The sequence below is a fragment of the Mixophyes fleayi genome, chromosome 2, assembly GCF_038048845.1.
Source record: "Mixophyes fleayi isolate aMixFle1 chromosome 2, aMixFle1.hap1, whole genome shotgun sequence".
Classification (NCBI taxonomy): Eukaryota; Metazoa; Chordata; class Amphibia; order Anura; family Limnodynastidae; genus Mixophyes; species Mixophyes fleayi.
The window spans coordinates 291,879,171-291,894,097 of NC_134403.1; the positions used below are offsets into that span (position 1 = coordinate 291,879,171).

The 14,927-nt window shown below is 37.0% G+C and overlaps 1 protein-coding gene across 1 annotated transcript in view; it reads right to left on the bottom strand.

Annotated features, from left to right (window-relative positions):
* Nucleotides 1–14,927, bottom strand: part of LOC142139096 (amine oxidase [flavin-containing] A-like) — a 74,345-nt gene that overhangs the window by 2,152 nt on the left and 57,266 nt on the right. The window contains exons 7-14 of the mRNA XM_075196388.1: nt 12,355–12,504; nt 10,879–11,038; nt 10,462–10,558; nt 10,132–10,185; nt 8,305–8,362; nt 6,516–6,613; nt 3,896–4,007; nt 1,969–2,031 (exon numbers count right to left, since the gene is read on the bottom strand). Coding sequence (XP_075052489.1) covers nt 1,969–2,031; nt 3,896–4,007; nt 6,516–6,613; nt 8,305–8,362; nt 10,132–10,185; nt 10,462–10,558; nt 10,879–11,038; nt 12,355–12,504 — 792 coding nt within the window. The remainder of the gene's footprint in view (nt 1–1,968; nt 2,032–3,895; nt 4,008–6,515; nt 6,614–8,304; nt 8,363–10,131; nt 10,186–10,461; nt 10,559–10,878; nt 11,039–12,354; nt 12,505–14,927) is intronic.

Genomic DNA, 14,927 nt, shown 5'->3' on the forward strand with positions numbered 1-14,927 from the left:
ATGTAGGTGACAGGCGCACTTTGCATGCATGATTCAATCAAGATGTTAAGCTTATTAACATTACAAAAATATCTGACTATTGTATTTGGCGTAACAGCAGATTGTATGACAGTATCATGTCTTTTTAAAAAAATTACACAATAACACTGCTTTCATAACACATTATATTTAAAATGCTTAACTCAGACATTCTTTCTGCTGTGTCAGTAGGAACCTTTTTTACTTGAAAGTTGTATGAAGCAACCTGGGCACAAATATCTTAGTAAGCTCAATTCATTTTATGTTATGTTATATATTAACCACTGTGCTATAAGTATGTGATTATGGTTACACATATTGTATAGGCAGTACACAGGCCCGGCGCTCCCATTAGGCAAGGTTAGGCACATGCCTAGGGCGCCGGGCTCTGGAGGGTGCCACAGAATACTAAATGACTTTAAAACTGTGCGGCGACCGCTGACCATACCTGTCACGGCCGCCGCACAGCATTCAGATGCACGGGGAGGGGGGAAGAGGCTATTTTGTCACCACCGCCGCCTCTCTGCTCCGTCTCCTCCCCCCCACTTACTAGTGTCAGTGAGTGGAGGGGAGGAGACAGAGCAGAGAGGCGGCGGTGGTGAGACAAGGTAAGGAAAGGAGGGAGGAGGGAGAAGGGCGGCGATTTTTGCGGGGGGGCGCCGATTTTTGCGAGAGGGGGGGGCACCGCTTTTTTAAAAATGCCTAGGGCGCCGTGGACCCTAGCACCGGCCCTGGCAGTACAGCTGAACAGTGGTTAGCAGCACTGGGGTCATGGGTTGGATTTCAATCTGTGGTGTTTGTATGTGCTCCCCGTGTTTGCATGGGATTCCTCCAGGTGCTGTGGTTTCCTTCTACACTTCAAAGACATACTGTTTGGTTAATTGGGTACTGACAAAATGAACCCTAGTGTTTATGTGTGGTAGGGAACATAGATAGTACGTAATACTAGTGCAGGGGCTGATGTGAATAATTAAATATTCTCTGTAAAGCGGTGCACAATATGAATGCACTATATAAACAAGATGTAATAATAAATATTGATGATAAGAATATTAGTAATTCAATAATCCAAACTTAAACAAATATCCTTTGACAATGTGAAATAAGATGTATTCTGAATGTGTTCTCAATATGATCCATACCCCAGGATCTACAGCTTGAATTACATATGGCATCCATATATGACGCTATGTGTATAGATCATATACTGAGCTAAAAGGGTAACCTTTGAGCCCTATGAAAAATCACCATAAAGTACACCTGACTGTTGACTGTGAATGCAGGATTCAATATGAATTCAACAATAATATTAATATTATCGTCCTGTTTTGTGGTTGCAGTAAATGCTAATGTCTAATGTTTGTACATTATTAGTGGTCTGTATATATATATATATATATATATATATATATATATATATATATATATATATATATATATATATATATATATATATTTATTTGGAGCTCAAACTCAGCTGTATTACTGGGATATTTACCTTGCAGTGTGAATCCTTTTCCTTTTTACAAATGTGGACTCAATTCATCATTGTTAATTGTGTTTTTAGTACATAAATTAAGCAATTCAGCACAGGTAAGAATAATATAATACATAAGCGGAAAGAACAATCAGTACATTCTGGGTAACATGGGTCTCATTGGTAGGTATGAAAATAGAGCAGAAAACAGATCACTGAGATGTGTGTAATAGGCTTGTGTGCTTATGATGAAGTCATATGTTATTTACAAATGAAAATCATTAGCACAATCTTCCTACAGCTGTATCCCACAGCTTTCATTTGCAGTTGTCCCTGCAGAGCTTAGTTTTGTTCAGCTAGAGGGGATCTTGTAGATAATGAACTGCAGAATGGTATTAGGAAAAAACAGTTGTGTTTTTCTCGTATTAAGCACAGTCATTAGTTATTTGAATCGACAGTAATATGGAACTTACCACAGATTCTGGCTCAGGCAACCATATTTCATTCTCCGAAATGTGTCCCATTTTGCACATTATCTGTAAGCATTAGAATCACATTTTATGGTATAATAATTTCACAGTATGAAAGCACACACTAGTTTGAAACAAAGAGCTTCAACAAAATGTTGATTAGGGTTAAGGATTTAAATTAGAAGTATTTAAAAGAATTAGCATAAGTGGAACCAAAGAATCTAAAAAAATATTAAACATAAAACTGTATGTAGGAGGCTTCTATTTAGGCCTTTGAAGATGACAAATAGAGTATTACTCCTGGCTCACATCTAGGGTTACCATAACAACCATTGTATTGCAAACTGGACAAACTTGTTATTATACATGTATGCAACTTGTGTGTAAACTAATCGCAAGGCAGCAATGGAGCATGCATATTACATGTGTGTCTGATTTTAAATGGCTGAGCTGTAAACCCTATCTTTTATCAGTACATTTTACAATCATCTTAAAATAAAACCTTAAGTTATAGATCTTTCTTTGATGACTGAGAGCTACTTTATTGAGAACTGGAATGCATATGGTATTGAAAATTATCTGCCATTTTCTGCCTATTCATCTATTTAAAAACACAAAAAAGTATAATCAGGATATAAACAGGTAAATAACATACAAGTTTTTTGCAGCGTAAATTACTGTTAACAATGTACTTCATTCATCTAAAATATGGGACAGAGCAAAACAGTCCATTTATCCTTGAGGCGGGGGTGGCAGAAGGGGGATTGGCAGTGCCTCAATCGCGTCATTTTGGCCCCACCCATCAACAAAATTGTCATTTTGTTGCTCAGGGCAGGTCCAAAATTATGCGATTTCCCCACAAAATGCATCATGCAGGCTTACATTCTGACAACTTCCTAGTAAAGTGGGCAGATGCGGGTGAATTGTCTGCTCTCCCAGGAGTCCGGAAGACCTACCCGGAATTCGGAGTCTCCCAGACATTCTGGGAGAGTGGGCAAGTATGGGCTTATATAATTAAAACAGGCAGGCTCAGGGTATGGAATGAGCAGTTTGTGACTGGCTGGATTTCACATCGGTCAGGACTTCTTGACCTTTACCTACCTGTATTGCTTGCAACATATTTTAACATTTTTCCCCTGGTACCCACCAGACCAGGGGTATCGGAAGGGATCCAGAGTTTGCTCAACATTGGGTCAGTAATCTCTAATTTTGGGGTCCCATAATCCCCCCTAGAGGACTGGCTGAGTAGCACAGGGCTCTTACAAATATAAGGGGTAGAAACGGATGTTTCTCATATGGTTTGCCCTGCCTCACATTGGATGCGGTTTGAGTTTTCAGACTTCAAACTGCGGGATAGTAAATCTCGGCTCTGAAAACCATAACCGAGGTAAGGGTGTTTGCAAACCGCACACAAAACCGCTTGTAAGTGAATCTCCCCCTGAATGTCTGACTGAAGTCAGCACAATGAACTTCTGATGGAAATTAATAGGCAATGGTCCTATGGCTACATCCACCTCTAGTTGGCTTCAAGGTACTGCGAATAATTATCATCTAAGATGTTAAACTGAAAAATAAATACGTAGTCTAATTTTATACATATTCTCATATAAAATGATTTAGAAAACTAGAAATACATATCTGCAAATTCATTTTTAAATCTAATCATCATTCTTAATGGATCTGAAGGATTTTCTTTTCACACCACCAATACATACCTCCTAACATTTAGAATCACAAAATCGGGACAAACTAAGCCCATCCAAATTCTTTCCACAAATGCTAAAATTTGGGTAAACTTCTGTTCAAACCCCACCCCATTTTGTAGCCCACAAATCTGGATGTCCCGCCAAAATCAGGATAGTTGGGAGGTAGGCCAATGGCACAAGCCATGTACACACATGCACTATTATAGCAGGGAAAATATTTGTACCTCTCTGGCTGCTCTCTCACCAGCCTGCACAGCACCTTCCATGTATCCACTCCACTGTGTTGCCGTTTCAGTGCCAGCAAAGTAAAGCTTCCCAATAGGCTGCCGAATGACACTTTAAACAACAACATAAGCTTTAAATAATAGTCTTTAATACATGGCACATAAAAACATTTTTTATTATTTATTTTTTTAATTTTACTTTAAAAAAGCAAAAAACAAAACAATAAACTGGTACAACCAAAATCATCCAAGTACACCGAATCTGTTTAACACACACATGTGCATATGTATAGAATATATGTATATATATATATATATATATATATATATATATATATATATACCGTATTTCCCCATGTATACGACGCTCCACTGTATAAGACGCACCTATATAAATCATGTGAAAAAATTGAGGATAAACACTATCCTCAATTTTTCCACAGAGTAATTGTGCAGCATATACAGAGGTGAGACAACGCTATAGTAAATTCTGCCTTACCCTGTCAGATGATTCCTCTGTCCGGTAAAGTCTTCTTTCTTCTGTCCGTCTGATCCTGATGCTGGAAAGCCGCTTAAGGTCCTCTTCGCGATGACCGGATGTCCTTTCAGGACCTTGTCAAGGTCCTGAAAGGAAATCCGGTCATCGCGAAGAGGATCTTAAGTGGCTTTCCAGCATCAGGATCAGACGGACAGAAGAAAGAAGACTTTACTGGACAGAGGAATCATCGGACAGGTTAAGTGCTTCTACCCCTGTATAAGACGCACGCAGTTTTTAGACCCAATATTTTAGGGAAAAAGGTGCGTCTCATACATGGGGAAATACGGTATTCAGAATTGCTTTGGTCTAGGGACAAAGCAGGCAGAGTTTTACCCTTACGAACTGAACTTCTTTTGCCTACAAAATTATTCCAATTGTCTGTACTTGGTACCAATTTGTGGACTCGAATATTTTCATAATACTAATCTGGGTCTCTGACTAACAAGGTAGAGCCCCCATTTGTCATGTTGACACTCCCCTTTCCATGTCCAACAACGTTGGTCTCCTATAGAAATATAATATATCAAGTAATTCTGCTTTTAGTTCATATAGAAAGGTGGATTTTGGAGATGTCCATTTACATAGTATTAACAGTCTGGTTATGGTCAATGTCACTGTAAGTATCAGTGTAATGTCCCTCAGTGGTAATTCTTGCTTCCATATACCAAAATGATAAAATATTATTGGTATTTGGCTGTTGGGTAAATTTAATTTTAAGGTAACATTTATACAGATCATTGCCTTATCCCAAAATGTTCTAGTCTTCCTGCTAAAAGCATTGTTTGAATATAATTACAAATCCATAAACATATATAGTAGTATACTCTAGTGTAGTATTCTGTACATATGGTTGAGTCTATTAAAAGGTAATGCAGTGTGCTTTGTAATAAGCTGAGTAATATGTAACAGAAATGAAGATGGATTAATTATTCAATATAAAGAAATGGAGGTTCAAATTTGGCTTTGTTCAAATGCAGCATTGAGACTGTGCAGAGGTGGATTAAGATTCTTGCCAGAAATAAACTGGTATTCCCCAGTTGACAATAAGAAATGCAAAAATGTGTATTCTGCTGCATTAGGCTATGTGCCAGGTAGAGGAGAGGTGCAGAATAAACAACAACAAAATAAATAATTATAAAATTGCAGTGGGGTCTGTGAATTGTGGCTGACATAGAATACAGACCTCAGAATGCAACCCATGTTTACAGGTCATGCTGACTGAATAAGCTGTTACGAGGAAAAAAGCAGTAAGCTCGTGCCTCCATTTTCTAATGTGTCCTCCATCTTATGTGCTAACCAAGTTATTTGTCAGTGTGCGTTTTATGATTCTTAGAAAAGGCCTTGGACAAATGTTTATTATCATTTGCTTAGATTATTCTAGGCAGTGTGCCAATTTTGCTTGTCTGTAACATGTAACTTTTAGAGTACGCAAAGAAGAACATTCTTTGTAGAAGGGTTTTATTATTCTAGCCTGTCACTAGTGAATCAGCTATGTGTATGTGACATGAATATTAAAATCTACTTTAATCCCTTCTTACTTGACATACAAAGTTCATACCTGCTTCAGAAATACCAATAAGACTCTGTTCTTGCTATATTGGTTGTGAACTAGTTATTGGACAAATTGATGATCTCAGGTTAACCCCTAACATTAATTTAAGAACATACTTGAATCAGGCGTGGGCTGGCAAATGTCAGCCCGGGGGGCGCACAGGTGGCCGCATCACATGATGTGTGTCATGTAATGCAGCCGCCTGTGCGCTGACGTGGCCACATCGTGTGTCCGTGGATGCAATATTGAGGTAATATTGCATCCGCGGGGGGCCAAATAGGGATCAAACTGAGCCCCCCTGCCCAGCCCGCCCCTGACTTGAATCACTGGGTAAAGGTCTGTGCAACGATTGTGGCCCCACCTATCCCTATAATAATCTGCCACTAGTACACACATAACTAAAAACTGGCAACCTCACACATTTGTTAACATCACAATTTACATATTCTAATGATATACAAATAACATAATTGTCTGAGCAAAAAACAAAAACAAAACACTGATTTCTGTATTATGAATTCTCACATTACCTTCCATATTGAGTCATGATTCCTGGTGGGAAGTAGGCAGTGTAGCAGCCACCTGAGTACTGTTCTTCACACCAATTCTTCTCCTCATAGTGTACTGGCTATTAAATGATTAAACAGGACATCATGGAAAATTAGAACTAAAATATTACAACCACAAGATATATTCCTATATCTGAGCCCCATCTCACTCCACGTTGTGCATTTTTTTCAATGTACGTACCTACAACCACTATTATCTTCTCCTATAGCTGAACCTCATTTTTCAATGTACATATCTGCAATTTGTCAGCAACTGTTAATACCAGTGTTAAACTGTTGATCAGTGATGAAAATTTGTAACACTATGGCAAGCTGACCAATTATGTTTTTAAATGAGCCTTGTTATATCTTAGACTTAACAGTCAGCAGAGGGGCAGAAGTGTTTCATCACTAAAAGACTTATGCTGAGTTGGGTCTGTTTGCTTAGTCATATGCTTGGGTCATATGCTCACAAAAAAACCCCAAAAAACAGTGTATGCCTAAACCCTATGTAGGTTTGGTACTTTAACCAGCTTACGCTTAGAGAGACAGGTTGGGGCATTTGTGTATTGAGGCAGACCTGCACGGAGACTGTCAATAGCTGTACAAAAACACGCTGATGATGGTGACCGCATTAGCTGGCTACTACAGATTGGCTGATTGCGAATTCACCTCTAAAGCAGATATGTGTTTAGTTTATTGATCGTGCAAATATTATATGATTTTGTGAGCATATTTTTCAGTACATTTTTGCTACTCTCATTCATACATGAGAAGGAAAATTATTCCTCCTGAGTTCTTTTTAAAACAAACCTAATAGCAATTGTGTCTTTTGCATTGCAGTTTTTCAATACAAATGTTAAAAACCTTTCTTATGATCTAGTTGGGTGTAAGTGTATCCTGGTGTAAGTATCTGACGTAAATTTGGTGCATATGCAACTGGTGCAAAGCAGGGTGCATCTATAGATGATTCTGACTCAGCATTTAAAATTAAAAGCACTATTTTTACTTGTGGCTTTTTAAATCTTATTTTATGTGTCCAACTCAGAATGATTCCACAAGTGATTTACTCACAGAAAAATCACAGTTAAACAACACTGATGGGTATTTTTCAGTTTGTTTGTTTTGAAAACTAGATTCCTTCTAGATCGGATGAAGACTTAATTACATTTTCACTTACAGTTTATTTTTAAAATTGCTGGTATTTATTTTTAGCATATTTGGAGTTCCAATCTTGTTAATTACTACTTGTTGGCAGCCTCTGGGAATGGAGAGGAAGCGTTTTTTTGTTTTCTTTTTGCAGTCTCCACGCTAATGATCTCCATGTTCTTGTCTACCCTACCAGAATGTCCTGGAGACTCCCAAATTTCGGGTAACTCTCCCAGACCCTTGGAGTAGCAGGTATTTCTCCTGGATCCCACCCTCTCCCTACTGGGTGGGATGGTGACCTTAGAATTGTGCAGGGAGCAGATCCAAAATGACACGACTAGATGCATCACACCGTTCCCCCCTCCCCCCCTCTTGATAAATATCGAGGAAACCTGCCCAGGCTGTCTAGTGCTTGGTTTGGATGGGTATGTGGGAAATGGGAATGCTTTCTGTTTTTAAATAATTTATTTAATTTCTTTAATTACACTGTGCAGCATCTGTGATGTCAGTGGAGATAAATTTAAGTCCGCTCTCTGCTATTCAAACACACATGATTTTAAGGATGGAAGGCAGCAGAATCACCTACAGCTTTAACATAGCAGAAAAAACATTAAAATCTTACATGCAGCGCTTTTTCTGTGCCCATGGCTTTGGCATAGTATTCACATATTCTTCTTTTCCTATGTACAGTAATAAAAAATAATCAAAAATTCTAATACTTAAAAATTATCCATCATTCTAAGATATATTATTTTTATGTTTAATTAAAAATTAATTAATCTGTTTTCAGATTCCAACATTGTTCCTGAGCATGGAACCCAATTCTACATTCTCCATATCAAATATATGTGGCGCCTCAATACACCTTGTGTTGAGCAAAGGGAACTCCCACGAAATGCCCTTCAAGATTGCCCTGTTTAGCTCCCTGGACTCATTTAAATATCTTATGCATAACAAAATGACATTTTGTCAGTTTATAGGGAATAAAGAACAACACTATGTGCAACAATCTGCCATTCAAGCAGAACAAAGTCCCTTTGCAAAAAATGCCACTGAGCAGAGCAATTGGCCAGGGGAGTTGGCAGCAACCTGGCATACCTGACTGATGAGGGTCAGTTGATTGCTGCTGCCAAGTCCTTCAGCCAAATGAGATAACTATTATGTACACTAATTTCAACTTTATGATTCATTGTTTGTCCAATTGGCTCAACACCAATAAATGTATGTTAGGAATAGATCAATAGAGTGCTAAGCCATTTACAGCCATGTGTAACTGGTTTAATTGAAAAACATATCATTAATTAGAAATACTTAATTCTACTCTTGTGTGTATTGGAATTGATTTTCATTAAGTGCTGAACATAGATGAATTAGCGATTTCAAGTGTTTCAGAACTATTGTTATATATAGTAACTATCAATGAACAGAAATACAAGTTGTGTGATTATTTAACAGCGATATTTTGATTACTTTAGTTAAAGAATAGGTCTTCTAAAGAAGTTTACAATTAAATGTATTAGGTCCAAACTTACATATTACGAAACACAACATTGCACTGTACACTTTAGTTTAGAACAGGCCTGTCCAACCTGCGGCCCTCCAGGTGTTGTGAAACTACAAGCCCCAGCATGCTTTGCCAGTAGACAATATGTTGATAGCTGGAAGGGCATGCTGGGACTTGTAGTTTCACAACATCTTGAGGGCCGCAGGTTGGACAGGCCTGGTTTAGAAGACACAGCAATGGCTGCCTTTGCCTTGGGGCTGTCTGCCTTATCCCCTATCCACTTTTTATTCCATTTTGTGTTACCTTCTCTGCAACTGTTTTAGATCGGTGCAGGATTCAAACATTAGCTGATGCAACCAGATTGCTAGCAGCTTGGTTATGATGTCACGAGGGAGGGATAGATAGTGTTTAATTGTGCTATATAATGCATGCATGTAATGGTTGATGGGAGTGGTAGTTTATTGCCACAATCACTGCATGTATTACGTGCACTTCCCCTACTACTTCTGTGATTTACAGAAGGTCCTACAAAAGTTTTTTTTTTTCTGGTTTGCAATAATAAAAACAGAGAAACATTTATTGGGCAAATATTGCTGTTGTTTCAGAAATTATTTAGAGCTGGAATTATAATTTAATTTGGCCAGTGATGGTAATTTAATTTGAAGCGGGGGACCAGGTACAAGTACATTTTACAGAACAGAATAGAATTGGCTGCGGGATGGCCCTAACTCTGCCCATTTGAATCCTATCCATGCATGTGAAAGATAAAAACAAATACAGACAATCACCTATCCACATACTGAATACTGGGAGCCCTGAGAAACAATACTACATTTTTCTTGGACTATCCATTCAGACAGTTAATAGAGCTACAATATAACAGGAGAATACTAACATACATGTACAGTACCACTACAGTAATTGGTAATATTTAAATAATCCTACCTTTCTTCCTTTGAGAGATTTGTAAGAGCAGTTGCTCTTCTGGATAAAATAAAACTGAAATAAAGTGAAATGCAGGTCATCATGAAATATATGTTCACATTTAACACAGAAGATTCTACATTTTATGTAAATATGCATTTTTTTTATTGTGTTCAATTAAGTTCAACATAAACAAGCTGATCAAGAAGCCATATGCGTGGTGCCATTAATGAGAGAGATAAAAAAGAAAATAAAGGGTTCCTTTTAAACTAGTTTGGAAACATTCTTATTGAAATAAATATGCAGTGATGATATAGACCAGCTCTTATTATATTATTAGCATTTTCTTACCCCATGATGGCTGGAGATGAACCATCAGGTTTTGTATCATCTAAGGTAATCTCAACTGGGGCATTTTCATCATCAATGAACATAGCTCCGCAATAATCTTTCGAGAAAATTAAGTATGAAAAGTGTCACTAGTAAAGCAAAAAACATTTAGAATTTTCATTTTCAATTCATAGAAAACAAAAATAAATTGTATTTACGGATGTTTTATCTTTTTCTATTGCTGCATAATGGAAATGTGCAAAACTGGAATTAAACCGTTTATTACATTAGCATTACTAAATGAAAGTGACATTTTAATTATGTAAAATAACTAACAACATGTCCCTTCTTGCAGCAATATTTGTTTTATGTAACAGATGTTTTAAGTTTAATGTAAAAAAACCAGAAAAATAATGTAAACCACAAACATATATTTACCCATTTTTCTCCAAAAAGCTTCCTTGTAATACATCATGCACTTTATAACAGATCCCATTGGTAGTCGTTGTATTAACTGATTTCTAATTGGAGGCAGCTCTGGATTATAATGGATCTTTGTAGTTAGGCATGGTGGAATGGCACTTATAACATACTTTCCCTAAAAAAAATATATTTGATTATAATATCATAATTAGAATGATATGTGTTATAATATTTTACTATTATTATATATGCACACATTTCTGAGCGCAATAACTTAATACATTGATGTATTATGAAGTTAGAACTAATTGAATATAAAAACCTATTCTGTATGTTAATTAACCTCACAACATATGCTCCTCGTAAGTATATCAAAACACAATGTGCCTAATTCATTAAGAAAAGTAAAGCAAAAAAATGAGTAAGTTATCTCCTGGACAAAGTCATGTTACAATGCAAGGGGTGCAAATTAGTTTATTATTTTAGACATAAGATAAATACTGGCTGTTTTTTCATGTAGCACACAAATACTTTGATAGCTTTATTTATACACTGAAATTTAAAGTTGATCTAGGACATGCCTTACCCCAACCATAAATCTGTCCCCACACTTTAAATTTACCTCCCCCTCCAATGTAACATGGTTTTACACAAGTGCAAAGTTAGTATTTTTTTTTTGCTTTCCTTTCCTTAATGAATCAAGCCCAATGAGCATAAGAATGTATCAATTGTAATAATTTGTTAACCAAGTATTCAAAACTGACAACCAAGAAAGTGTAAAACATATAATACACTCTATACTACAATAAACCAGAAAATATTTTTTTACCGGAATAAATTTTTACATTTTATAAGCCAAAAATATAATGATAAGTTAATTGGCTTTGGACAATAAAAATTGATCCATGTGTGTCTGTGTGTGTGCTGTGACACATTTAGGGGTAAATGTATGAAGCTGAGAGTTTTCCGGCGGGTTTGAGAAGCCAATCAGATTCTAGCTATCATTTACTTGGTACATTCTACAAAATGATAGCTAGAATCTGATTGGTTGCTATAGGCAACATCTCCACTTTTCAAACCCACCGGAAAACTCTCAGCTTGATACATTTACCCCTTAGACTGAAAACTATAATGGGGCAGTGTCTGTGAATGTGAAGGATTTAATATTCTCTGGGAAGTGGTGAAGTAATATGGTGGCACTATACAAATAAACAAAATTAACTATAGAAGTATAGAAAATATAAAAAAAAAAAAAAAGACAATCTCACATATTGCACCCGAAGCTGCACACACTGACAGACCTTGTCAGGAAATGTACTTTACCATGCAGTTAGTTTGGTTGATGCCTGAATATCTATATTAGTCTTCCGCAGTTAAAATAAAATTATCCATAGATCCAGTCATCTGACAATCAGACCTAATTACAAAATCTGTCTGTGTGTAGGCACCTTTGCTTATATAGCAATTCATTCATTAAACTAATTTACTTACATGATAGACTTCATGGTTTAAAGTCTCCACGACTACATTTTCCCCTGACTGATCAAGTCTGAAAACCGGTTGCTGCAATATCACTCGATCCTGAAGATGTTCCATTAGCTTCTCGCTAATCTGGCCAGCACCTCCAACAAACTTTCTCTCCTTGAAACAAAACAAACAAACAAAGCATTCATTTAATTCCCCCTTTTCCCTGCTTTTGTCAAACGCTAACACGGTACTATGCTTTGCTGTATGAAAGCAGAACAATAAACACAATATAAAAAATAAAATGAATAATTACATAAAAACATGATCATTTTTAATATAAATTATTGTAATGCAGGAGAATATACAGTATATATACAAAGTGGTTGGACAATGAATTAGGATTTTTTTACATTTTAGTTTCTTTTTTAAGGTTTGTATCTCAAAATAATGAATATATAGTAAATATGTTCTGATTTATAGTCTATGATGTAATAATACAACATAATAGTTTCCTTTAGGCAGTTTGTTGCCATATTGTTCCGCCAGACAGCAGCACAACCTGGCTAAATCACCTTCTCGATGCAACAGCAGTCGTAAGACTACGCACAGATAGAACGGACTGCTCAAGAAAATTGCAACAGAGAATCAAAAATTGCCAGGAAAACTTGTGATGATGATGTGGAAAGAAGCAGGAGCTAACGTTTCTTTAAAAACTATTTGGAGGTGCTTTGCAATGTTTAGTTTTAGAGCTTGCTGACCTGTCAAGAAATCGAAGCACACACCAACAGCCACATGACGTAAAATAAAATGTTACTCATCAGACCAGGCCACCTTCTTCTATTTCTTCATGGTCCAGTTCTGTGGCTCACATGCTTATTATAGCCGCTTTCCACGGTGGACAGGGGTCAGCATGGGCACTGTGACTAGTTTAATTTGTGCTACAGCAGCTCTTTACTAGGATTGGCCCAGATGGGCTGGCCTTTGCTCCCCACATGCATCAATGAGCCTTGGGCTCCCATGAGCCTGTCGCCAGTTCACTGGTTGTCCTTCTTTGGACCACTTTTGGTAGGTACTAACCACTGCATACTGGGAACACTCCACAAGACCTGCTATTTTGGAGATGCTCTGACCCAGTTGTTTAGCCATCACAATTTGGCCCTTTTTAAATTTGTTCACATCCTTAAGTTTGCCTATTTTTCCTGCTTACAACACATCAACTTCAAGAACTGACTGTTCAGTTGCTGCCTAATATATCCCACCACATGACGGGAGCCATTGTAAGTGTACATACACATACACCCTTGGAATAGGAGAACCACAGGCCAATGTCTATATTGAACATATATAATATTATATTAAACTAGCAACTAAGCACAAAGACCAAACTCAGGTATCAAATGGTTGATTCAAATTCGGTTGATCTGAAAAGACAGCCAGGGAACACTGGGGGACATTTGTGAAAACTAGTGCACATAAAAAACTGTGGTTTTTCCCATAGTAAGCAATAATATCTTCTAGAATGTAAGCTCTCATGAGCAGGGTCCTCTCTACCTACTGGCTCATGTCTATCTACTGTCTGTCTCCCTCGTATGTCCTTTGCGTGTCATTTGCTACTGTCTGTGTGAGTCTCCACGGTTTTACTCACACTCACTACTTATATGTAAGTACCTCATGTATTTGTGATTTTGCTTACTGCATTAATCATGTCCTATCTGTATTTGCACGATTGTCCGGTGCTATGGAATCTGACGCCAAAAAATAAATAATAGCAATAATAATAATAATAATAATAAAAAAATTAATAATAATAATAATAATAATAATAATAATAATATTAATAAGCTTGTTTTTATTTTCTAAAACACTAAAAAAAATTATAGCTAGAATCAGATTAGTTGCTATGGAAAATGCTAGTTTTTCTGGGGCCCTAGTTTTCATAACAGTCCCCATATGTACATAACATCCACTTGATCCAATTAACTAAAGAACAAGAGAGTAATGCTGCGATCTTTTGACCCGCATATGATATTTGACCTGCATATCTTGTGATCACCTTTTCTTCATTTTGCTAAGATGTGCTTTTAGGGAAGCATTTCTCCATTAGATATTTTGTGAACTAGGGAAACCTAAAGCCAAACTCAAATATTGCGGTTCTTCTCAACAGAATTTCCAGCCAGCAACAGTACAAGAAAGGGGTGTCATCTTTCTCTATTCTTGAGCCAAAGGCATGTTAATAAGGGACTACTGGAGTATGCAAGGTCCGGAAGTTGCTATGGTCCAGCACAACAGTGCATTTTCACTGATCATCCACAACATCACTAGTTCACTCACAACATTACAAAACCAGGGTTACAGGACAATAACTCTAAATCAATTACACTCAGTAGTACTCAGTTACTAACATTGTCTTTAGGTGCAAAATTTGTACTGAACCACAGCAATCAATCAGCAATTAGCTTTTATCTGTCTAGCACAAGTTAGACAATAAACGCATGTGTCTGATTGGTTGCTCTGGACAAGTACAAATTTTTTACTCAAATGCAATGTTTGTAAATGAGCCCTAATACCTCCATTTTTTTGGACACGTTAAGTTTGAT